Source organism: Engystomops pustulosus, chromosome 1 (assembly GCF_040894005.1).
Source record: "Engystomops pustulosus chromosome 1, aEngPut4.maternal, whole genome shotgun sequence".
Lineage (NCBI taxonomy): Eukaryota > Metazoa > Chordata > Amphibia > Anura > Leptodactylidae > Engystomops > Engystomops pustulosus.
The window spans coordinates 52,011,965-52,038,627 of record NC_092411.1 but is presented as its reverse complement, the minus strand read 5'-3'; the positions used below and the strand labels follow the sequence as shown (position 1 = coordinate 52,038,627).

Sequence of the window (26,663 nt, the reverse complement as noted above, 5' to 3'; positions counted from 1 at the left end):
AGAGCACGAGGACAGGCAGATCTGTAACACTGATTTTAGTAGGATTATCACAAAACTTAAATTACTTGGCCAAAATGTAAAAAGTATAAGCAAAATACACATTAAAATTTCTAAATGTCCCTTTGTCCTTGTTGTTTGGTTCCCTCTTCTTCTATTTCCTTGCCAGTTACTGTTGCCCAATCTTATTGTGTCCTATCTTTTAGGTTTATATGTTGCCCTCGCTTACTCCATATGCGTTGATTTTAGTGGGTAATTGCCTTTCATTGTAGCTCTGTATCATTTCTTCTTGAGAGTTTAGGAATTTACTAAATATGTACCACAAGTAATACCCATTATTAAAAGTCTATTGAAAATAGATTTCTATGCACATAGAAATATGTGAGAATGTACCATCCTCTTACTTAACGGTAAAACTGGACCTAGAGTTTGTTTTGGGCCTCAGTAGGGTATGGTTTGTGGGTCATTTTGTCTAGGTGGAGAAAGGGGGGGATAAATGCCACTCAATGCTCACATAGGAGCAGAGCATCCATGTGCCGATGACAATTGAAAAACTCTGCCCTGCAGTCAGCTCATAGTCAGGCCATGGAAACCACGGTAATGCGTCTATGCCCATTTAAATACATGAAGCTGTGTGCTAACTGCTGAAACATAGACTATCACACGACCAAACACAGTGTTCATGTGCACATAGCCTTACCAAGTACCATCTGTGTTACTCTAAATTTCCTGAGACCTTCTGGCCCATTTTACACAACATCCTAATAAGATTTAGAGTGATGTAGTCTCTTAGTCAAAGTTCCCAAAGAGCACCTATTATAAGCGTATAACAAAATACTTCTGCGGGGTATGGGGAGCAATTTAACATCCATTTTGATAAGGTACATAGATTTTTTTTTTCTTTCTTTTCCAGTCCTTGAACATGGGTCACAACATTCTTGAGAAGCAGAAGATTAAAGTCAGAAAGCACACGCTGTGAAAGTCAATGAGTATAAGCCGCAGAGATGGAGAAGATGAGATCAAAAACAAAAAAAAAAAAATTTCATTAAATCAATTCAAGAAGAACGGTTAACCTAGCACAGACCTGTGGAAATTACACTTCTCAGAACCGACTTGTCACCTCTTAAACATATATTCATGATCAGAATCCAATAAACCATCTCTGACCAAGTAGCTTATTTTTTGCTACTGTGTTTTAACATATTACAAATACACCTTGTTGAAAGGATTGTTGTAATGTAATTACGGGATCACAGGAAAACTCATTCACACATTTACTTCCAAAATAGAAGTAGTTACTTTCAATGCAGGAAGACTTATTAACCATGTGTTTACTGAAGAATCAAAAAAAAATCATAACAATTATAAGGCTGACGGTTGATAGCTACCCAATATGTATGACCAGCTCAAATAAATAGCCCCAATATAAGGGAAAACCTTTATAAAAAAAAAAAAAAAAAAAAAAAAAAAAAAAAGATAGAAAGAAGAAATATAGTGTTGCAGTAGAACCTCAAAATTTGAAGTTTTTCATTTCAACTTAAAAGTAATCTGTCCGGACAATTTGAGACACAAAACCACTCAGATGTCCTTATGGACCTGTGGTTTAAGGTCCCCAATCAGCAAGTATGAGCTTTGTCTGTGTTCAATGCTGCAAGTGAAGCCAGTGTAGTACACACGTATGCACAGCGCATGTGCTAAAGCTAGGGTGCTTTGCCAGTGTCATTGAAACACTGCGAGAGGAGGCACGGGAACTTTAGAGGTCAGTGTGCAGTGCCTCATCTAGGCAAGCATATTCTTGGAGATTTGTAGTTGGTTTAGTGTCCTGACAGGTTCTCTTTGGAAGGGTATTCTGGGTTAACATGTTAATAATTTGCAAAGATTAGGACTTCTAGATGTTGCAACCCTGGCAATCTGATATAGAAGCCTCTCAGTATCTCTTTAATGCCTCTGCTGCCCGGCTAATCCATCTGTCACCTAGCTTCTTCTCTGCTTCTCCTTTCTGCCAGTCTCTCCAGTTAAGGCATTGCTTGATTTTTTCACTTTTCTACTAGTCTCTCCACTGGTTACCCATTGCACAGTGAATTCTATTTAAAATGCCAGCCATGACCTACAATGCCATCCACATGTCCCCTCCATATATCTCAGAACTCATCAGCCAATACCATCCCACAAGTAATCTCTTTCTTCACAGGACCATCAGCTCCACTCTATTACCATCTGCACTTCTCACAACCATATCCAGGACTTTTCCCGTATATCTCCCATACTCTGGAAATCTCTACCAAAATGTGCCAAGATTTGTATTTGTTCTGGTCTTAATGTAATGTGTGTGTAACCCGTAACTAATGGTGGTCTATAAATAAATGATGATGATGATGATACAAATCCTCACAGATCAACGTTTTTCAGCAGCCGATACACAAAGAATGGGACAGGAAGCAAACATCTCCTCTGTAGAGGTCAGAACAAGCTAATGCATAGCAGTTCTCACTCATTTAAATGGGAGCTATGCTGCAGGGACTTGGTTCAGCCGCTGCAAAGAGAATGGAGTCTTCTTTCTGTTCCCTCTGCAGCTTATCTGTGGGGGTGCTGGGTGTTTGAAGCCCAACAGTCTGCTATTGATAAAACACATGAAAATGTTATCACATCCCCCATCAAATCTATCAAAATAAGGGGGAAGCAAAGTCATTCAGTAATGCAAAGCTTGTACATACTGCACATCACACCAAAATGTATCAAACAGATAGCCGACAAGTGAAGGACACCACTAACTAGCATTAGAAGTTCTAGATCTTTGCCTTATATTTACACACTGCTGACACATCCTAAGAAGATTTTAGGTGAACGCAGATACACTTGAAAAACCTTCCTATCATTGCTCCCCTTGGCCTTTTTATGTATGGAATGAACAAATGAGATTGCTTTATAATACGATATATTGTCTAAAGTTACAATGCTTACACCTAAACATCTGCAGCGTGTATAGAGATCCATACAGATAGGATCAGACAATGTGACTTAGAACTAAAGATGAGCTTTCAAACTGAGCATCTTCTAGATCATAGCAGAAAAAAAAATTATAATAGCTTTATACCAAAGTATAGATGTCTGCAGTATGAGGAGTTTTCTTCAGTCATTTTGCTGCAATTTTTATTAACTTTTCCCTTTGCCTTATTTTCTGAACATGCCACCGGCATCAAGCAAAATTAAGGGACAGATGTCCAGTCAAAGAAGGGAAAATGCATTAAATAATAAATGGCTTGTAGAAAGCAATTACAATATACTTGTGTGGATCTGATTGATTTGACATAGAAAGGAAAAGTCTAATGAAATGACTTAATAGTACTTCAGTCTCACTTTTCTTGTAAGTGCCGCCATATAGCTAGTCAACTGCTAAGAGTTGTGAGTCATACAGTGCCATTATATAGAAAAAAGCTACACGAGCAATATAAAGATTATAACAAAGGAGTCCATAGAAGGTCTATAAAATCTGCAGATACTATATAGGAAAGCCAAGGTGAATGCAATTTACTAACAGATGTCCACTCATAAAAATATCATACAGCTGGCTTGCAGATTACGGATGGGTCTACAAAAACTTTTTGCATTTTCATTTTCAGTTACTACAAAAGTGTGTCCAAATTGCACATAGTATCCTATCAGCAGGCAGTATATTAAAGAACAGGATGAGATGATAGATTGTACACAGTGTCCTATGTGCAGGCATTGTGTAATGGAGAAGCAGGAGATAAGATGATTGTACACAGTGTTAGATGTATGGGTAGCATGTTATAGAGCAGGAGGCGCTCAGCAGATTATACAGGCTGTCCTATCTGTAAGCAGAATGATATAGGGAAAGATGAGCCGAGTAGACTGTCATATCTGCGAACAGCAGGTCATAAAGCAAGTGGAGATAACCAGACATTTACTATGGACCTTGCGCCACTGAGTACCGTACATTGTACGTAGTCTCCAATCTACAGGCAGCATGTGACAGTAGTACAAAAAGAAAAAGTTTTTTTGCAGGGAGGAGTTCCACAACACGAGTGACCAAAAAAAAAAAAAAACACGGAAATCCTTGCAAAAGAACCTTTTGAAAAACTGATTTGAGACCAGATCACAGCCCCCATGGACTTTTATGACTACCGGTGAAAGTGCACCTCTCTTTGCCCCGGGAACCGATCCGGGCGAACATACGGCCATGGGAATGTACCCTTAGAGAACGTTGTGCTTGCAGAAATACACTGACAAACTCATAAAATGTCTATCGTTATTTCAATTATTTATAACACACCATACACATGCAGACAGAGTTCAGTAATTTTGTATATAGAAAAAAAATAAGCAGCTATAACTCAATAATTATTATGCCAATAAGAAAATTTGCTTAAACTATGAAATTCACAGAAACAAAGCTACTTACGGTATATAAAACTCAATATCTAAGTTTATCAGTATCCAAAGTATTGAGATTTTTAAAAGTGTATGAGCAAAACTGTTCTAGTGGTTTATAGCAACCGATCAAAAACCAGCTTTCATTTTCCCACAGCAGTTTATAAAATGAAAGCTGAACACCGATTGGTTGCCATGGGCAACTAGAACTACTTACTCCCAGGCAGGAATCCAACACTATTATGAACAACCACAATGAACGGATCTACTGATAATATAATGTATACCATTATAAAGCTATCCTGCACATATAGTGCAGCTATAGCCAAGACAAGAATAAAACTCATGATTACGTAAAATGGACAAAGCTATGGCCATTCACAACAGCTTTTGCACTGCTTGATCTGGATGACACTAGGAACCCAACCCGATTTTGGTACACTCTGACCAGTTCATATAGTGGTTTAAAGAGAACCTGTCAATATATTTTTTACTGCTGCAGCTAGTGACAGGTTACGATAGCTCCCTTTTAACTAAAGGACACCCTTTTGCGGCTAAAAATTCTGCCATTTATACCCCCCAAAGAGTAAGTTTGTAAGCTTACCTGGCATACAGCCAGAACATGCAGTAAGTCAATTGGGGTATATCGATATTGGCCAACTCCAGAGAGAATTTTTAGCCAAAAAAGTGTTACCTTTAATTGAAAGGGCGTCATGGGAACCTGTCACTAGATGCAACCAAGAACAATATGGTGGCAGGTTCCCTTTAATGCTTTTAGTACATTATGTAAAGTGTCAAGTAACCATTCCTTGTCTGAGCAACAGACAAAGCAGCAGATTAGTCTATGGTTGTGCCCTAGTAAAAGAAATGTGTTTACATATATACAATATAACAGATAAATGTTAATGACCAAATGAGACTACCCCTTTAATGTTTTTCTTTTCTATAAGAGGACATCTACCACCAGTTTCACTGATGGTAGACTACAACTACTAAAGCAGCTCCTGAGGAATTGTTCTTCCCAGGACTCCAAAACTTTATGCCGTGATTTTGGCAATAGAGTTATAAAAGTTATGCTAATCAGTCTGGGAGCTCCAGCTATATCACCAGAGTGCCTTATCTTATCATTAATTCACTCCCCAGTTATGCTTCCTGTCCTACTCCTCCAAGCTGAAAATGTAAGGACAGTTGAAAGCATGTATACAATGGCTATTACATAGCTACCCATCACTGCAATAGTGATAGATGGAGAGACTACTTCAAGTACACAAGGAAACCATATGATGAAGAGGATGACATTGGGACAACAATTACACCTACGTCACTACGTTCTAGAAAGTAAATTTAAAACCCTGTGTGTGCTAGCAGTGCCCTCCATAGCTGATTGATGTGGGTGCCCAAAGTTAATCCCCCATCAGTCGAATTCTTGTTGGCAATGTAAAGATTTTAAAACCCCTCCTATAAAGAAAAAAATAAAAATCGGTACATATCTATAGTTTGATTTATGAACGGCAGTAAACCCGGAAACATGAATTTGACCACAAATATCTTGTGCCATAACTAAAAGGCCAAACTGCAAGAAGGGCAATTTATAGCCGTGTAAAAATGAGGAGTCCCAGTCGTCTTCAGCCATCAGACACTTAATCGGACAGGACAGTAATGAGTATAAGGACGCTTACAGAACAGGCCCCGGCCTCTCGAATTAACAAGAATGAATACAGCTTAGTCTCAATGTCACCTGAAGAAGCAGTAATGGAACAATGAACCGTACAAAATGTGGACTGGAATTGATGTCAAATGCCAAGTCACTGACTTTACCGATTCTCTTTATTTTCCTGGCACTGAGATGACAGGAGCTTAGGTGACTGCATGTAAATGTGCAGAATATAAAATGTACACATGGGCATCTGTCATCGAGTGTGCGGCAGCTATGGAGAGAGATGGCATTCATTAAAGGGGCCAGACACTACTTTATGGTCAGCGTTTCCATCTTGACAAATATTAAAGAAGAAATAAGATGGTGAACACCTTAAGTTGATTAAAAGCAGTAAATTTTATTTCTTTCAGTTGCTTTTTTTATTCCTCTCTCCTACAGCGGCACTCAAAGCCATTTTTTTCTTTTTTTTCAAATCTCCTCTTTTTTACAACCGATATAACCAGGTTGAAATGGAAGTGAAGTCAAGTGAAGAGGTAAAGGAAACATTACTGCCAGGCTAGCCGGGAAAGAATGAAACAATAGACAACACAGCCATGACTTTTTTCCAAACAAATGCCAGAAAAGGATGTCATTTTTTCCATTTAAAAATCGGTTCAAGCCCACTTGGATGCGCCCATACAATAAAAAATAAAATCTCTGTATGCGAGAAGCAAAATTGAAACTCTGAGAACATATTTTAACAATGCAATATAACTGTTACATTTACTGTGAACAGCGTGGCAATTTAGGATTGTCTTTTTTTATATAAGGTTTATTTAATTTACAACATGTATGACAAGCGAAAAAAGAATAATTGAGAATAAAAATACAATGATTAAAACTTTTGCAAAAAAAACGTTGGAAAAGTAATATAAAATATTATGTCCTGACTCACAGCTCCATCTAGTGGTACATTTAAAGTTATCTAGAAACTGCACTTCAAATATGGGAAAACTAGACAGATTATTAAGATATAATAGGTATATATACAAAAGATAAGAAATCTATCCACAGGATAGATGCTGATCGGTTGGATTTTCAGCGATTAGTCCCCAACATATCACAAAAATGTGGGGTCCTATGTACCCTCGTCAGACCCCTCGTCACTCCCAGAGAGGAGCTGCCAGGCTGCACCGTTCATCTTTGTACAGCTGACAGAGATTGACGAGTACGGCACTCGGCAATCTCCGTCAGCAACATAGAGATGAACAAGCAGCCCGGACATGCGCGACCGGCAGCATGTGGACCGGCAGTGACATGGGGTCCAACAGAGGTACACCAGACCCCCCCCCCCCATTCTTGTGACCTATGGGGGTCTAATCACTGAGACCCCCCTTTAATCTTCAAGGACACACAGTCTTCTCCAATATCTAAGCTTAATGTAACCCATTGTTTCAGCAAGTAGAAGGGTGTCTAAACAAAGTATCACTTATCAATGCACATTTCCCTAATAGGCGTTTTACAATTGTCTTGGTTAATAGCCAGAGATTAGACCATTTATTTCTACATTACCTAACTCACAGCAGAGTTATTGACATTAACAAATTGTTTTATAGCTCTCCAGCTATTGTACAAAGCATCAACACTGAACAGTCATCTTCAGGATTAATGTTTAGTACATTTAGTACCTACCCTGCTCATGAGCATCAAGAAACAGTTTATCTAAATCACCTTTAAAGAAACTGCAACAAATAAGCATTTCTCTAGCTGCACCTGGATTCATTTTGCTCGACTGAAACCTGACTAATAAGCAATAAATCACACGTAAAATGGAACCACTGGCACTTTTTTCATAGGTTAAGATAAAGTTTGCTAAAGCGTGCTTATGTTTTCATTCTTAGGTCAAAGACAAGCAACCATGCACTGATCGGATTTCACAGACTGAGCACAGTAGCAAGGACCGAACTATGAGAATCACAGTGATATATGATGCAAAGACAAAACAGTGTCAAAATGGAATCAGGAGATAACAGTTGGGCGCTGGGCTTTTGGGATGATTTCTTGCATTGTATATCATTAAGATTCTTGGAGTCCGCCGCACTGTGTAGGTATATGGAATCAGGCCAGTGCATGGAAAGGAATTTATGGACAGGCCATAGTTCTTCTGACATTAAAACAAACAAAGCAAGTGCATGGTGTCCAAAAAGGTCTATCTGACCGAACAGACAGCAACTGCCCACTTAAAGTTTGTAATCTGCTTGTATATTGTTAAAAGTCTAAACGGAAAGAAGTCACCTACCATTGACGTTACCGATCTTGCATCTTCTTCATAGTTCACTACCGGAGGGGGTTCCTTCCCTTCATTCTCTTGAACTTTTCTATCCAGCAGTTCCTTCTGTGCAGAAAGCTTGGTCTCTGTACATTTCAGGTGCTGAACCGTTTGCTTTAGCTCTTCCAGAGACTGTTTCCGACTTAATAGCAGCACAATACTGATTAAAAGGAAGAAAGAAGATTGATATTAATGAATGCATTTGTTTCAGGTGTAAACGTTTGTGGAATGCTACCTTTACTAATTTCACAAGAAGAAAATACATGAAGATGTTGATGAGATAAAAAAAAATATCTATTTTTAATGTTAGAACACAATTAGATTGTCACCAAAGACACTGGTTCCACATAGGACACACTATGTGATCACTGCTGCCCACTTACTGCTGAGATTACAGGAAGTGCAGGGGGGAGGGAGAAGAGTGAGACAGAGACACACTGCTGCAATGTAACAACAGCTTGTGAATCCAGAGTACAAAGGGCTGTTGCAACACACCAATAGCCTTTCAGACTCATTTGCATAATTTTAAAAGTATAACAAATAGAAGATACTTCAACAGTCACGGTGCACGGATCTATTATTAAGTGCCGCTGGTTTATCAGGCTTGATTTTGATGGTAGATTTCCTTTAACTGACATTTCCTTTAATAGACAAGTTGAATGGCAATAAACCTAAATGTTATTATAAAACTTAAAACTTTGCATAGATCAAGTATGTTGTAGGATGTTAGCACAAGGCCTAATCCTATTTCTGGGCAATAAACGATCTCATTATATTATGTATTTTTTAGCACTCCCCACTCTGTGTAATCCTATGTTAGCCATTGCTCATTTTGCTAACGATATGGAATTAAGCTGAGATTTTATCAAAGAATGAGGGAGAATGTGATAAGCTAAGGGAGAAGAGAAAGAAGTACTTTTCACCGATAAGACATATCACAAGTTTGGCTGAAAATGTAGCAACCATTTAAGAACAGAGGAACAAACCAAATGCATATAGTCAGTAACTTCCATGTAAAAATGAATTCACACATGTAGTATCTTATTTGTAACCTTTTTGTGCACTTTTTGATACCGAAAAAAAACAAAAAGAGGACTGAAATGTAATGAAAAGTATTTTTAAAAACATTCAGTGTCCACCCAGGTATCTGCACCAAAAAGTTATTTGATAATAAGCACTATGATAGTCTGCTAAAACAGAGTTTCAATGACTTCAATCAGGGAAGTATTTTTTTCCTGTCTATGAGATAAACAGGGCTCAAGAATAGTATTCGGCAGCCACCATACTTATAAATATATATATATAAATATATATATATATATATATTTTGAGACTGAGGCGCTAAGCTCCTACCACTCTGACACATTTGTTCAATGCAAGTGGTTTACTTTGCGTATGGCATATGAAAAATCAAGTAAAGATTTCATCCACGCCTTGCTGTCGGAGAAGGGGTTAAGGTCAGGGCCACTTGACCACAAACTATACTTTTATTTTGCTGACTGAGCCATCAATGTTAACCACTGCCATTAGCTAAACAACAGCAAGGAACTTACTCAGATTTTTTTTCACAAGCATTAGCAGATTCTTGGATCTCTTTCTCTTTTTCAGCCAAAAGTTCTTCTTTGCTTAAAAGAGACTGCTGTGTCTGAGCAAGCTCCTCCGACGCCGTTTTCAACCTGAAAAACAAATTGTGATATATTCCTGAGATGACACAGAGGGCAACACAAGACGAGTAAATTGAGCCCAACATGAAATCTCTGTCCACAAAGGTGGCATTTAAATAGAAGGTGATAAATCCTGCTTAGTCTTAAGCAAGGCAGAGCAGCCACTAACACATTTCATTCTAACAAGGTCTTGCACCAAGATGCAAAAGATACGATCAAGCAGGACACGTCGCTGCCTGAATAAAACAGGCCATTATAACAGCAACACGCACTGAAATCTTAAAAAGATCACCTGGTGCTCAGCTACAGTATAAAGGATACCAGTCAATTCTAATATTATACTTATGTGTGAATTATAATGCACTTTTTATATAGACTATCAGTAATCTTTCTGTATTTTTCAAGCCAAAGACAAGGGTGGATTGATTGCATAGGACAGTGTAGGTCCATTCTATAGTTCCCCATTCATTGTTAATACACTAATGGGCTTTAAAGGAAACCTACCATTTTATTTGATGCGTTGAAGCAAACATACCTTGAGAATGCTGTAGCTACACTGATGCAGGATCATATTTTGGTTAATCCCTGTGCCAAACGGTTTTGCTGATAAAACAGATATAACATTACAATAATGAAGTTATGTCCCTTCTATGGCTTCTTCAGCTCTTGGTTCAGCACTTCTCCTAGCACGTGAGTTTTTCGCTGCAGGAGAGGAAGATGCACTCACTGTTCTACCTTCCAGACAGAATAATTAATTGCCCCCCCCCAGCTGCTGTGTATGAGTGATCCAGCTCAGGTTGCTTAGTCATGTCTTGACTAACCTCCATTTGTAATTACAAGCTGAGTGTCTAATGTGTTGATCTAGGCAGCCAGCCTGACCCAGCTTTCCCAAGGTCTTGAGTGTTATCATTGTTTTTTCCGCAAAACCACTCAGCTCAGGGATTAACCAAAATATGATCCTGCATCAGTGTAACTACAGCATTTAAATGGCATGTTTGATTCATAATGCATCATATCAAATAGTAGGTTTCCTTTAACTTAAATAAACTGCTGCAATGTTGGCACCCAAAAAAGCAAAAAAAAAAAAAATACATGTCTTATTTTTGCTACATACCGTACATACTTGAGTATAAGCCGAGACCTCAAATTTTAACACAAAAAACTGGAAAAACCTATCGACTGAAGTATAAGCCGAGGGTAGGAAATGCATTGGTCACAGCCCCTCTGGTATATACAGCCAGAGAGCCCCCCGTAGTATATACTATACAGCCAGCCAGCCCCCCATAGTATATACAGCCAGCCAGCCCCCCGAAGTATATACAGCCAGCCAGCCCCCCGAAGTATATACAGCCAGCCAGCCCCCCGTAGTATATACAGCCAGCCAGCCCCCCGTAGTATATACAGCCAGCCAGCCCCCCGTAGTATATACAGCCAGCCAGCCTCCCGTAGTATATACAGCCAGCCAGCCTCCCGTAGTATATACAGCCAGCCAGCCTCCCGTAGTATATACAGCCAGCCAGCCCCCGTAGTATATACAGCCAGCCAGCCCCTTGTAATATATATAGCCAGCCAGCCCCTTGTAGTATATATAGCCAGTCAGCCCCTTGTAGTATATATAGCCAGTCAGCCCCTTGTAGTATATATAGCCAGTCAGCCCCTTGTAGTATATATAGCCAGTCAGCCCCTTGTAGTATATATAGCCAGCCAGCCCCTTGTAGTATATATAGCCAGCCAGCCCCCTGTAGTATATATAGCCAGCTAATATAATGCCTGTAGACAAAAAAAAAAAAGCGTACTCACCTTCCTATGCCCCCCCTCCCCCGGCAGGTCCTCTTCTATCCATCGTGGCCCCTGACATCAGCCACCTGCTGACCTCACAGACCACGCGGGTACACTGAGCCAATGCAGGAGCATCGATGGATAGAAGAGGACCTGCCGGGGTAGCGTCAGAATGTGAGTACACTTTGTTTTTTTTCTTGGCTCAAGCATAAGCCGATTTAGAGATTTTCAGCACATCGGCTTATACTCGAATATACACGTTTATTAAAATATGTTGAGTATAAGGTTATGACAAAGAACACCAGGAAACACATAGTAATACTGTCTAAGTAGCAGAAAGTATAAACTTAAAGGAAATCTACCATTTGATTTGATGCATTACAAACTAAACATACCTTGAGAACGCTTAACCTACACTAAACCAGAATCATACCTTGGTTAATCCCTGTGCTGAGTGGTTTTGCTGGAAAAACTATTATAACACAAGACCTTGGGAAAGCTGGGAAGGGAGGAGCTTTTTCTTTCACATTAGTTATGTACTGCACCACAGAATGATGCATTCACTGTTCTCCCCGCCAGGCAGAATAATCAATTGCTGCACCATCCCCCAGCTGCTGTGTATGAGTGATCCAGCTCAGGTTGATTAGTCCTGTCTTGGCTGTTCAGAAGCCTTGTGTGTAATGTCAATCCAGCTTTCCCAAGATTCTGAAGTTTATAACGGTTTTTTCAGCAAACCACTCAGCACAGGGATTAAACAAGAAATTATTCTGCATCAGTGTAGCTGCAGCATTCTCAAAGTATGTTGGGTTCATAATGCATCAAACAAATGGCAGGTTTCCTTCAAAACTAGAGAGTTGCAAATGAAAAAAATAAATAAATAAATAAATAAAGGGCAAAAATGTACACAACACCCAGTTACACTAAAACATAACATAATATAGCAAAGTTTGCGCCTTATCGTTCCAAACACTTTTAAAATGTCTGTTTTAAGGTAACACTATGTTTTGGTTAGAAAAAATATTTCAACGTTTTTCCTTCTTTTGAGCTTCAAATTTCTTTTAAGACTAAAAATTAGAAAGCATGAAAAATTCACGTTTCTTCAGCATAAAATCTGCAAAATTCACTTTACTAGCCCAAAATATAAAAATTTCAATCCGGTCCTGTGATCCATTATGTTACAGTCCACAGCATTGTCAACGTACAAAATAGCAAAGCGCATTCTAAGTGCGCTACTCATTGAGAAAAGAGTTCATCATTAAAGAACATTACCAGAGCCTCTCAGTGTTGTAGATTCATACACTGAGCAGAACATGCCTTGCCCAACCTGCTGTCTTCCTTCTCCCTCTGCCTGTATGATCTAGCAGCAGCAGAAAGTGGGGAGAAAGGGGAGAGCTGCTCTGCTTATTCTAACAGCCTTTGAAGCTACAGTCCGAGGGGCTCTGGTAACATACTTTTAAAAGTTGATTTTAGAAGGAAGGAGGCCATGGATATCAAATATAAGAACATTACCACAGTCACAGTGTCTGGATCTATGAGTAGGTTTCCTTGGTTCATCAGGACCGATTTTGATATTAGATTTCCCTTTAAAGGGGTTATCCAGGTGTTAAAAAATACTGAGGGCCGGGCTGGGGTGGGCTAGTTAAACATAATAAACATGTACTTACCTCCGGCGCTGCCGATGTCCTGCGCAGCTCCCATCTGACACCATCTCTCAGCGCTTACAACGCTGAGAGATAGGGACAGATGGGAGGAGCCGGCCACATCGCGGACCGGAAGTTCCCTGTACGTGGCTTCTGTGCTCCTGTAAACAAACAGGGGCATGGATCGGAGGGACCGCGGCGTGGGACATCGGCGGCACCAGAGGAAGTAAGTACATGTTTATTATGTTTAACTAGCCCGCCCCAGCACTTCCCTCAGTAATTTTTAACAGCCGATTAACCCCTTTAATTATTTTATGATAACAAGACTAAGCTAATCACTAAGCCATCACAGCAAGAATGTGTCATCATAAACAATAAAAGCATCATTGCTTCCAGCCCAGTGTGGACATAGTTAGAAGGGGGAATTGTTCCAGACATTGAATAATCTCATACAAAATGTAAATGAAAATCATACTGACATTTCATTTAATCTAGTGAATGCCAGTGGTAAATGGTGTCTAAAAATGAACAAAAATGTCACATTCCTGTCAGACTTCAATAGAATGTTTGAAGAAAGATAAACCTTCATTTTCATTCTCTGTAAAAAGTCATGAGAGCTGTCCCTGGATGACTTCCAAGAGATGACAAAAACATCAAGCACCTGTTAACTATGTCAACCTAGGAAGATTCTCAGCTCTTCTTGTATGTGGCAAAATTCAGATTTTATGCAAATCTCACTATAGAGGAAAATGTCCAAAGCTGCTGACGCTCATTGTTACTACTCCTTAAAGGGGAAGTGAAATACTAGAATAACTTCTCAGAAATGAAAGGCATAAATAGACATCATTTATAGAATGGGCCCCTCCTGTGAAAGTCACACTATACTGTGCTGATGGAAAATCAACAGACTAATAAAAATACAAAAAAACTAAACTTGTTCAGAATACAAGAGTATTCCCCTTGCCACATTATGGCACTGTAAAATAGAGCCAAGCCAGTTATCAAATGAATTCAAACAATTCTCTAAGCATCTTAAGAGTACAGGCAGTCCCCGGGTTACGTACAAGATAGGGTCCCTAGGTTTGTTCTTAAGTTGAAATTATAAGCAAGTCGAAATTGTATATTTTATAATTGTCGCTACAGACAAATCTTTTTTTTCCTTTGCCCCAGTGACTATTGGAGTTTCAAATTTTTTTGCTGTAATGGGACCAAAGATTATAAATAAAGCTTCATTACAGACACTTTTAAGCTGATTATTGCAATCTATAGTAAAGTATCCTGAGAGCTTCACCAGAGGTCACAGTGGGCAGAGGGGTCCGTCTGTAACTATGGGTCGTCTGTAAGTCGGGTGTCCTTAAGTAGGGGACCGCCTGTATTCTATTTTATTTTATTTTTTTTAAGATCCTGGATGATATTAGCTCCACCACCGGACCAGAGTTGGGAAACGATGATTCCAGCTACCAGCAAAGTGAAGTAGATTGAAGGTGCATGGAAAGTTGAGAGATAGAAGACGGCATAGATGAAAAAATATATAGACAAGGGGGACAATGTAGATTACAGAGTTCAACTTAGAGGAGGGGCATTAGAGAGATAAGAGTAACATAGCAAGATGGTCATAGAGAGAGAAGAAGGGTGACAGAGAGGAGTGGCGCACAGGGTAATGAGGAGAGGTGGCACAGAGAAGTCATAGAATTTTAAAAATGGAGATTAATATGAAAAACAACTTTGGGTTTAAACAAAAATATGATTTATATTTTGGGAAAATCACATAGTCCTATGGTCAATGAAAACTGTGCAGTAATATAAGAACTGGATCAGCCATTTATTTGTCAGCCTGTTGGGTTTTATTTTTGGCCACCATGAAATGTTAACACCCAGTTGTCAATTTATACATTTTATGTTAGGGTTGCAAGGAGTATGGAAACTTCTTTACTTTTACGATGTAATTCCCCTGCAAACAGTTCAATACCAGGATTTCATAGTCTGTAATACAAAAAAATTAAAAAAATAGACATCTGCCACGTGTGGGGGAAGTGGCTGCCTCTCAGTGGCTCATTATACCGGGTATAGGAGATGGAGGGACCACTAATGCTCGAGTGACAGGAGCTGATAAAGACCTGTGGACAGCCTGGTGCAGGGATCCAGAACAGAAATGGCATGATTCCTGCAGTTAACCTCTTCTGCCCAGTCCACGCTTAATCTGAGGTAATAAATGGAAGCAGCCATATAAATGACAATAACCCCATCCAGAATTATCAATTTTTCTATGAAAACAAGATGACTAAAATATAAAATTATTTAAATGGATCATGTGACTAGATGAATGTTGGCATACAGTTAAAAGGGTTGTCCGCTTTTTAGCAATTAATTGGTATTGTTTGTGTGAGGAATAGTTATACAATTTTTCAATATACTTTCTGTATCAATTCCTAATGGCTTTCTACATCTCTGCTTGCTGTCCTGCCATAAAACACTTATGTTTACTTGCAGTGGATAGAAATCTGTCCATGGTCGTGTGATGGACACACAGATGCATAAGCCGTGATCTAGAAAACCATGAGGAATTGTTACATAAAGTACAGGCACTCCCTGAGGGGTTTTTCCCCCAATCAAGTTAGGCTCTATCCCTATCCACAGTATAAGGCTTAACTTGCTGATCAGTCGGAGTCCCAGGTACCTCCATCGAACCCCTTGTCGCTCCATAGAGATGAATAGAGCAGATTGCCAAGCATGTCCGTTCTGCTCCATTCATCTCTAATGAACTCAGAGATTTTCCTTACATAAACCGCATCAATTACTTATACTCGACTATATACAGTAGCTTCTCATCAGAAGGAGTTAAGGTACATTTTTTTCAAACAACAACTCCACAAGATTTTTTTATTACATTTTAATATATCTTACATTGAATTTAAGCTGTCTGCTGTGAGGCTGTTCCACATGATCTCATTCGCCTGCAGATTTTCAATTTCTTCCAGTAAACTCAAGTCAAATTCGATGTCCTCCTTCTTGGACTCTGGCGATCTGTTACAAAACATAATTAAACACAAAACATGTTAAAAAAGGAAAAGTCAAATAAGATTTAAAAAAAAAAAAAAAAAAAGATACAACTGAAGTGGAAAATAAAAGCACCTCCACACTATCTTAAAACAATTAAAAAGTGGTTGTTAATTTTTCTAGATATATTTTGCCCTTTGCTACATCTCTCCAAATATTTAATAGTCATATGTCATAGGGCACAGGAATCACTTCAATAGTGTAAGTCTACTCTCTGGAGATGCCTCAAGGGTTGCTGCCCCATACACAGACTTAGATTCTACGAGAAATCTCAGGTTTTTAAAAAAAAAAAAAAAAAAAAAATCACTCAACTATTCTAGTCTGTTATGGCAAATTAATTTTGTGCCAGATATTTATCTTCATTTGTTCCTGCGTTGGATTTAACAATAAAGCACCTAGCTTTCCAGCTCAATTACGTACAAAGGCTTAGAAGTAGCATTTGTGGTTAAAGGCTGTTTTTCGTCTGCAAAATTCATTGCTCAATACAAGTTAAAACTTACTTATGTTTTTCAATAAAGCTTTCATACTCTGTGCTTGGATTTATTTCTTGAACACACGTCTCAATTTCTTTATGTACAGCAACAATTTCATCAGACACAAGACTGGTGATCTGACAATATTCATCAAAGATTCCTTTACTGAAAAAAAAAAAAAAAAAAAAGTTTAACATTTAGAATGGGACATTTCCATTTCGTCTTTGAAAACAGTACAATGCATGTTAAATATACAGTAGAGACCAAAAGTTTGGACACAACTTCTCATGGAAAGATTTTTCTGAACTTTCATGACTATAAAAATTGTAAATTCACACTAAGGGCATGAAAACTATGAATAAACACATGCGGAATTATATACTTAACAAAAAAGTGTGAAACAACTATAAATATGTCATATTCTATGTTCTTCAAAGTAGCAACTTTTTGCTTTGATTACTGCTTTGCACAAGCTTACCATTCTCAACATGAGCTTCAAGGAGGTAGTCACCTGAAATGGTCTTCCCACATAATATTGAGGGAGTTCCCAGAGATGCTTAGCACTTGTTGGCCCTTTTGCCTTCACTCTGTATTCCAGCTCGCCACAAACCATCTTGACAGGGTTCAGGTCTGGTGACTGTGGAGGCCAGGTATATGAACTAGCATACTAACACTCTCCTTCAAATAGCCCTTACACAGCCTGGTGTGTTTGGGGTCATTGTCGTGTTAAAAAAATAAACAATGGAATAGCATGCTGCTGCTAGATGCTGTGGTAACCATGCTGGTTAAGTATACCTTCAATTTTGAATAAATCCCCAACAGTGTCCCCAGCAAAGCACCACCACACCTCCTCCTCCATGCTTCACAGTGGGAACTAGGCATGTAGAATCCATTCATTGACCCTATCTGCACAGCACAAAGACACGGTGGTTGGAACCAAGGATCTCAAATTCAGACTCACCAGACCAAAGCACAGATTTCCACTGGTCCAATATCCCCTTCCTTGTGTTCTTTAGCCCAAACAAGTCTCTTCTGCTAGTTGACTGTCCTTAGCAGTGGTTTCCTAGCAGCTAATTCACTATAAAAGCCTGCTGTACACAGTCTCATCTTAACAGTTGTTGTAGAGATGTGTGTAATTGACCTGGTCTCCAATCTGAGCTGCTGTTAACTCAGATGAACAGTAGTGGTGACTCTTGGTCTTCCATTCCTAGGGTGGTCCTTCAAGTGAGTCACTTTCTTTGTAGCTTTAAAGGGGTTGTGTCACCATAGCAAATGGCTGTAATTGGGTCCAATGCATTGTGACAAGTACTTTCACCATTTACACTTATTACAAAATATGCAGCCTTACTGAGATAACTCTTTTTGTCCTGGTTGCTGGCGCCCTCTAGTGGTAGCTGTGTCCCGTCCTGAGCAACAGCTGATCTGGCCGAGTCTGCGCACAAACATTCCACCAGCTGCTCTGCACTATAGATCACTCCACACTGAGAGATCACCTGACACACTGCAGCCAATAGGAAGTGAGACAGGGAGCAGAGAGCTCAGCCGTCTACACCAGTGAATGAGGTGATTTCCACTGCTCCACAGTTGCTTCCAGCAGCAGATACAAGGTAACTGCAGACATACATGACTATCTGCTGCACAGAGGAGTCCCCCCTAACATGGATCATAGCAATGTAGCACTGACCTCTCCTGATGCAGTCCTCCTCCTGTACTCTCCTCCATTCACTGTCCCTCCATGTTACACTGCTGTCCTCCCCCTGTACTCTACACCATTCACTGTCCCTCCATGTTACACTGCTCTCCTGCAAAGGGGCCCCTGTCCCTGACTAGCAGGAAAGTAGCTAAAGATCAGTAACATGTGAGAAACTGTCATCTATTTATCTATGCATCCATGCATGTCAGCCTGACCGACCATGATGCTGTGAGAATACATAGTACATGTGTACTATGTGCAGTGACCTGTGTAGTGTGCAGGGGGCGCCAGATTCAGGATTTCTGGTGCACGTTCTTCATGAATCTGGTGCCCCCTGCACTGCTTTGACAGACTGCACCAACTTTTTTTGGTGCACTTTTAACATGGGGCGTATGACACATTTCTATTGGATCAGTAAAGTAGGGACTATTTGAGCACAGCAGGTGGAAGGAGACTCTGAAGGCTGAGCGCTCTGTAGCGCTGAGGTGTGGAATAACTGCCGCTGTCAGTGCTGTGCATGTGCCCGGCCCCTCCCACATCTGCTTCTGTGTGGAGCAGAATAGAAGCTGAACAAGCATCATAATAACAAATAGAAAGGAATCTTTAATTCCAGGTAACCTTTACAAATAGATTTTTGAAATATTTTAACCTCTTTGACAGCTTTTTGCAGTCAATTGTTTCGTGGCATAACCCCTTTAATGGTTTTTTCAACAGCACTTGGGGACAGTTTTCCCAATTTTTGGACTGACTGACCTTCATTTCTTAAAGTAATTATGGCCACTAGTTTTTCTTTACTTAGTATTTGTATTATGGCTAGAAAAAAAGCAGCTAACAGCCTATTCAGTAGTAGCTGTGTATCCACCTGAGTTCTGCACAACGCACCTGATGGTCCCAACCTCATTTATAAGGCAAGAAATCCCACTTATTACACCTGACAGGGCAGGCCTGTGATGTGAAGACTACCTCTTAAAGTTCATGAAGACTGCCAAGAGTGTGCAAAGCAATAATCAAAGCAAAAGGTGGCTACTTTGAAGAACCTATACAAGCCATATTTTCAGCAGTTTAACACTTTTTTGTTAAGTATATAATTCCACATGTGTTAATTCATAGTTTTGATGCCTTCAGTGTGAATCTACAATTTTTATAGTCATGAAAATACAGAAAACTCTTTGAATGAGAAAGTGTGTCCAAACCTTTGGTCTGTTCTTCGCCTTATTAATACAGGTTTATGCCATTAATATAAACTATTTTATAGCTCAGTTTTGTGCAGTTGACTTATTACAACATCCAATTAAAACTCAATGAATAAATCTATATTCTTACAGGCCTTTGATCATTTCCTCTTGCATGGTCTGTAGAGAATCCAATAGAAGAGGAAGCGTGGAATCGTAATACTGATCCTGGTGAAGCTGGGCTCCTTTCAGGGCAAGCACATACTGATTATGGAGCATGTGAAGTTTCATAGTGGCTTTGTCATATCGATCCTTAGCTTTTTCAGTCTCTTTTCCTGTGTTGCATTGAGAAGAAAAAAGACAAGTTTATCAGCAAAACTTTTAAAGTGCTACCACCTTTATAATTTTTAATATTTTTCAGTTTTGAATTGGTTCATTTAGTGTATACATTATTAGTATACTACAACTGCATGGAAGGGCAATGCCTGCCTACACATTAAGGAATTTTTATTAACACAGACATAAAATGTTAATATAGGACTCTGTATAGGATGCGTGGCACTGCCAGCGCAAAAACAACACATATCCAGGCTTACAGATAACCAAAAGCTTAGAATGTTTGCAGCTCTATTATAAGCCTTGTGCATATTAGACAACAATTTAACAACATTTAAAGGGAAGTTGTCAGTAGAAATTGTCCTAATAAACTGCTAACAGATTGTTGTCATGGGGTTAACTCCTTCCAGTTAATGTTCTATCATGGCCCATCGAGAAAAACAGAAATCCAGAAAACAAAAACTTTGAAGCAAGAAGTAAATTACGGTAGCTGTATGGAGGAGAGGTGGAGAGATCCTCACTCAAGTCAAGCTCGCTCCGTCTTAGATTGTCCCCTCTGATGTGCCTGACATCATGCACCCGACCTCCTGTTGCAGATTGTCCTGGATACAAGGATGTCATCTTAAACATATTGGGTGTTCTGAGACGAGGAGAGCTTGACTGCATTGCTGAACTCTTCACCTCCTTGACTTTTACAACCATTTTACAACTTATCTTCAAAGTAGATTTTTTTTTTTGTTTATGCCAACTCACTGAGCCAGAAAAGAATCACAATCTAGTAGTCTTAAACCAGCTTTACAACACAATATTGTAACATTATGTCATGTGCCCTTGTACAGGTCAACCAACGCTGAGGCCAGTGATTAGCTGCAGCAGTGACCTGTAAAAATGTATAAGGCTTGGTTCTAGTGTCCAATGTGTTTGGAAGACTTGTAAAAAAATTAATATTTATTAGTTTTTCTTTTCCAAGCGTACAGATAACTTTGTTATGGTTCATTTTTTTTTATTTTCTTATGATTTTAATATATTTTGTACAGAGATGAACCTTTGATTTTCTGGTCCAAACATTTTGATAACTCAATGAAATAATATATACATTAAAAAATATGGGATGAACAAGATCTGTTGCATCAAATTCCAACTGATGAATTCCCAATAATCATACCAAAGCCATACACAGATGGCACACGGATAAAAGAGACGCATAGTTTACCCAATTAAATATCTTAACTTTTAATAAAACACAAACTGTCTTGCCAGTAGTGAGAATTGGCTCGATTCAATGGCTCACAGAATGTGTAATGTTTCAGCATCTCCCTCTCTTCTTAAAATATTGATTTAAATAGGGAACCAAGTGGGAGATAGCAGATGAATTGTGGCCGGCCCTACTGCACATATCTTGCTGCCAAGAAACACTTTAAGTGAAGGAAATATTTGCAAACATGAAACAGGTCCTCTAAAATTTAAAGGCCTAATAAAATGTAATATGAGCTGTGCCATTTGACTTGTCACTGCTGGAGCTGAGCTATTCATTATGTCAAGTGGTCTGTCTTTTTGGATAACCTACATGGGTACTGCGCATACTGAGGAAAATAAGTATTTTAGCTTTCAGGAAACAACTATTGGCATTAAATAAAAAAAATATATATAATACACATACATAATATATATATATATATATATATATATATATATATATATATATATATATATATATATATATATATATCATGGGTGTGGATATACCCGGTATGTATAATCAGTGGTTCACAGAAGAAACAGTGACCAGTTCAAAAGAGTGTAGAAATTCACATTATTCTGGATACATGTCTGTTTTCTAGTGGGTGCAAGGAATTAAATAGCTATAGATTTAAAAAAATGTAAGAAATGAATAATATGCATAAATATATTTCACCATATACATGCAGTATGTGCCTTACCTTTTGTAACTGCTTCTTTAAATTTTTCTTTTGCTGAATTCACTTCTTTTGTTAACTGTCTGTAACTCAACTTCAGTTTTTCTAATTCTGTTTTTGTTACCTGATAATGTAAATGGGGAAGAAAATAAAAGGCACATTACACCAGTCACACCAGTTTCAATGCTGCTCGGGGCCCCCATCAGGCTCTACAAGTGTAGGTGGTAGAATTTAATGGGGGCTGTGGGCAACTTAACCAATCATTGATCGCAGAGGCACCAAATCTGAGCTGCAACAAGATACTAAAGAATCATCAGAATTGAAGAACGTTATGTTAATGTTCACAGCTGCCCAGGGTGCCCCTGACGAATGTTAGAACAGACACCAATTGGTGACCAAAAGACCCAATTGACTCCAATGGACCAAAAACACCTTAGTGGACTGCCATTTTATAGAATCAATTTGCCTCCAGAGGAGATATGAACCTAGGCAGCTTTGAGTATGGCTTCTTTTAGTTTTTTGAACCCATTCTTTAAGGTTTTTTTTTTTACAATAAATGAAATATTACAACAAATTATTTGACCAGGTTGTGCAGATACATTTCCAGAACTGGCGGTGCTACATTTAATTTGTGTGGACAGGCTTTGGTTCTCACAAAACTAATAGTTCACAAACATAATGGTCTCACACTAAGAGAGGATTCACATTGGTGTGTTCTTTGACATCAGCGATTTATCACTCTAGCCATTTTCTCTTATGTGATAATGGACGTAACCAGTTTATAGCTTAAGGCTCAGCCCCATTTTCTGCATTCTGACATCGCTTTACTGGCAGTTCCCTACTTAACGACACCAGACTTACAGACGACCCCTAGTTAAAGACTGACCCCCTCTGCCCACTGTGACCTCTGGTGAAGCTGCTTTACTATAGTCCCAGACTGCAATGATGAGCTGAGAGGTATCTGTAATAAGGATTTATTTATAATGCAGCGATTTGGAAACTCCAATTGTCACTGGGGCAAAAAAAAAAAAAAAAAAGGTGTGTGTCTGGATCTACAGTACTGAAGTATAAAATATACAGTTTCACTTATCGGTACATACAAATTTAACTTAAGAACAAACCTGTGGAACCTATATTGTACGTAACCCGGGGACTGCCTGTATATGGTTATAACTTTTGAACAATGTTACTTATCAAAGCGATTATGAGATTTTTTTTCTAAACCCCCCCCACCCCCCCACCCCTCTCACATGTTGTACTTCATTTTAGTGGTAAAATTTTGGATGGTAAGTTTTGAATTCATTTAGAAAGAAAGAAAGAAAGATGATTTTTTAAAAAATGTTTTGCATTTTTTTAATTCTATATCATCGCTTTTAAAGGCAGATAGATTTACCACCTAAATTAGTTGCTTAATAACATTTGACATAAGTCTACTTTACATTTTCATAATTTTTTAAATGACTGGATAATTTATTGTCACGTGGCTTACAAAGCAAATATTGTTTTTCCATATTTTCAGAATTGACTATTTTGGGGATAATTACCGTTTTGAATGAAATTTTACATTTTTAAAATTCAATAACCCCCTATACATCATCCCATTTCCAAATGCTGTACAGGAGATCAAAAGTGGGGGCCAAAAACTGAGGAGTGAGTAATACAGGCAAGTCATATGTTTTTTGAAATGCATACAAACCAAAGCCCAACCCCTAAGACTACACACAGGATTTTGTCAGGGTTCAAGGTAAGTTATAACGCACAATTATATTATAATGCAAATACTTATAAAAGGCAAAGAGGCATTTTTGCACTGCAGGTGTCATGGGCTTCTGCAACCAATCTTTAGTGAAAATGAGGACCCCGGTAACAAGTTCCCTAGGGCTGCCATGGGAACGATCAGCGCCCCCTCCCCCACGAAAATGGCACAGGGGGAGGGCCAAATTCTGCAGTCACACTCATCGTGGCATTTAGCGGGTTAAACACCCGCGATCGGAGCCCACTCCAACCACGAGTGTTAGTCAGGGATGTCAGCGGTAGATTACCTCTGACACCCCTCGACTCCCAATGCCGGCTCAGCTCTGGTGCAGAGCCAAATCGGCTACGGACCTGAGCGGTAATAGAGGGGGCATGCACTGTACTAGTAAGGCGCTGAGCACTAAGGGGTTAACAGTGTATACAAAAATGTCCCAAATGTGCAATTAACACAAGAACAAGACTTTCCAAAAACATACCTTGTACAACTCTGCCTCAATCTGCTGGTGAATACTGTTATAACTCTTTTTCACTTGTTGCTTGTCTTTGATCATGACATTGAGGCGGTGGAGCGGACCTGCATTGAGCTCTTCTGCATGACTTTTCATGATCTTACTCAACTGCTCTGTCTGTTGAACCATGTGCAGCCATGACTGTAAATTAAGAAAAGATTCATAAATATCCAATAATTATTTTTAATGTGTAATAAAAAAATATAATGTGCATTTCTAGTATATATAACCTCTCAGGATTTCTGATCGACGTAAGGCAAAGATCCAAATAACCCTGGAAGGCATATTAATCATGTCAACCCAGCCCTACCCTTACCTTGGATACACTGCTGATGTAGTCAAGCTGAGGACCACTTTCCTTATCAACTTGATTGCAAAGATTTTGCAGAGTAGAGGCATAATCCTTGTCACTTTTAATCCTCAAGGCCATGAATTTTTTCACAGTTTCCAGGAGACGCAGCTCCCAGTCTTGAAGCTTTAACAAAGCATCATGTGAAAATTTAAGGTCCATGCCAAACCCCATCTTTACAAAGGCACTTAGAGGGTCTGGTCTTGATGGAAAATGGTCAGCACATGCCCAAACGTCTAAAATACAATGAAAAGAACAACATTACAACGTGCTTACTTATTATCGACAAGTGTTACATTCATGCCAAGTTTTACAGCAATTTACATATTATGAATATTAATAGCTATACATTTAAAATTCAAAGGTAAAGTTCTAAGCCTACAATTTATAAACTTATGTATAGCACAATATACAGCACAGTTACCCAGCTAACAATTTCTATTAACTTGAAGGGTAGTCCATCAAGATGTCAAATAGGTTGCCTAATTTTTCAAAAATAGATTTTAAGTAGCTTAAAATAAATCGGACACTATGACCCACTACAAGTCCCCCATAAACACACACACACTTAGGGTCCTGTCTGGACATACATGATATGACTGGAAATTTGCATGTCCAGTGTGCTGAAATTGTATCAGGAAGTAGTGATCAGCAGGACTTCAAAAATATCATCTTTCCCTTTCAAGGTAGCCTCCTTCAAATGGTCACTGTACACTTAAAGGACATCGACCACTAGGATCAAGGGCTGTAAACCAAGCACACTTACATGCAGGTGTGTGCCCTGGCAGGATCTGCTCTTCATTTAGCTTCTTATGCCCTGATTTATACCAAAACAAGTTTTAAAAATTATGCAAAATGGGCCTGAGGGGCTCCAGGTTCCGTAGGTGTTATTGGAGCCTGGAGCCTCTTAGGCTCATTAAAATAATTATTAAAGTCTTCTCTCTTAAAACAAGGGCATAAAAAGCTTTAAGAAAAGTAAATCCTGGCAGAGAGGGCGCATACCAACATGGAAGTGTGCATGGTTTACAATCCTTTATCCTGGTGGTAGATGTCCTTTAATGTGTACAAATACAACTGAATCCAAAGAGATACTAAAAAGCTGTACGTTCTTACATTACCGCATTGACAGGAAAACCTTACACTCACTTTAGAGGGGCTTTTTTTCTTAAGTTTTAGAGCAAGGAAAAGAGTATGTAGAAATAAAAAGAGAAAAGTACAAAGAAATGTATTTTATAAACATTAAATATTCTCTCATGTTCAGAAATGTAGATCTTTAGTTTAGTTTGATGTTTTTCTCTTATGGCAGCTCATTGTTTTCTGTGCTCTCTTATCAGAATGCATACTTATCAGTATCTCAGAAGTCCACAACTAAAGTGCTGGAGTTTTTGGCTCCTTTGCAGATCTATACAAAAGGTATATACAGATCAAAGTAACTCTATATGTAGAAGTAGGACATCATTAAAAATGTTAATATTTAAAAAAAATAAAATCGGATGAAATGTCCAAAACCCTGCTGCTTTCTGGAATTAAAGGGAGAGAAAGAAAAGGCAGCAAGGTGCCAATTCTTTAAAGCACTGTGCATGACACATACAACTTCTTATAGATCTAATTCCAATAGTGGCAACTACATAAACCAATAAACAAGTACATGCAAAGCGCAATTACAACAGACACTTAGAAACCAGCACTGAGCTAAAAAAGTCTAAAAAAATCATTTGATTAAAAAAAAAATTCACAATTATCATATTGGTAATAGAGTTGCTTGGTCGCTACATCTATTCAGCTATTATACTTATTACACACCCCACAGGCGGCATCACTAATTAAAACTCAGCCCTTTTATCTTGAAAAACTAGTTCTGTACCCACAGATTTCAAAACTGGGACACAGATAAGCAGGCGATGACAACTCAAGATGCATCTAATATTTGGAGACTATAATTGCCTCATGTTCTATATATAGGTTT

General features: G+C 38.8%; 1 protein-coding gene across 1 annotated transcript in view; it reads right to left on the bottom strand.

The window, feature by feature from the left end:
• The window catches only part of FER (FER tyrosine kinase), a 124,616-nt gene that overhangs the window by 76,031 nt on the left and 21,922 nt on the right, over positions 1 to 26,663 (bottom strand). The window contains exons 4-11 of the mRNA XM_072140454.1: positions 24,665 to 24,933; positions 24,316 to 24,489; positions 22,109 to 22,208; positions 19,984 to 20,167; positions 16,995 to 17,132; positions 16,342 to 16,461; positions 9,908 to 10,030; positions 8,325 to 8,514 (exon numbers count right to left, since the gene is read on the bottom strand). Of these exons, the coding sequence (XP_071996555.1) occupies positions 8,325 to 8,514; positions 9,908 to 10,030; positions 16,342 to 16,461; positions 16,995 to 17,132; positions 19,984 to 20,167; positions 22,109 to 22,208; positions 24,316 to 24,489; positions 24,665 to 24,871 (1,236 nt within the window). The 5' untranslated portion in view covers positions 24,872 to 24,933. The remainder of the gene's footprint in view (positions 1 to 8,324; positions 8,515 to 9,907; positions 10,031 to 16,341; positions 16,462 to 16,994; positions 17,133 to 19,983; positions 20,168 to 22,108; positions 22,209 to 24,315; positions 24,490 to 24,664; positions 24,934 to 26,663) is intronic.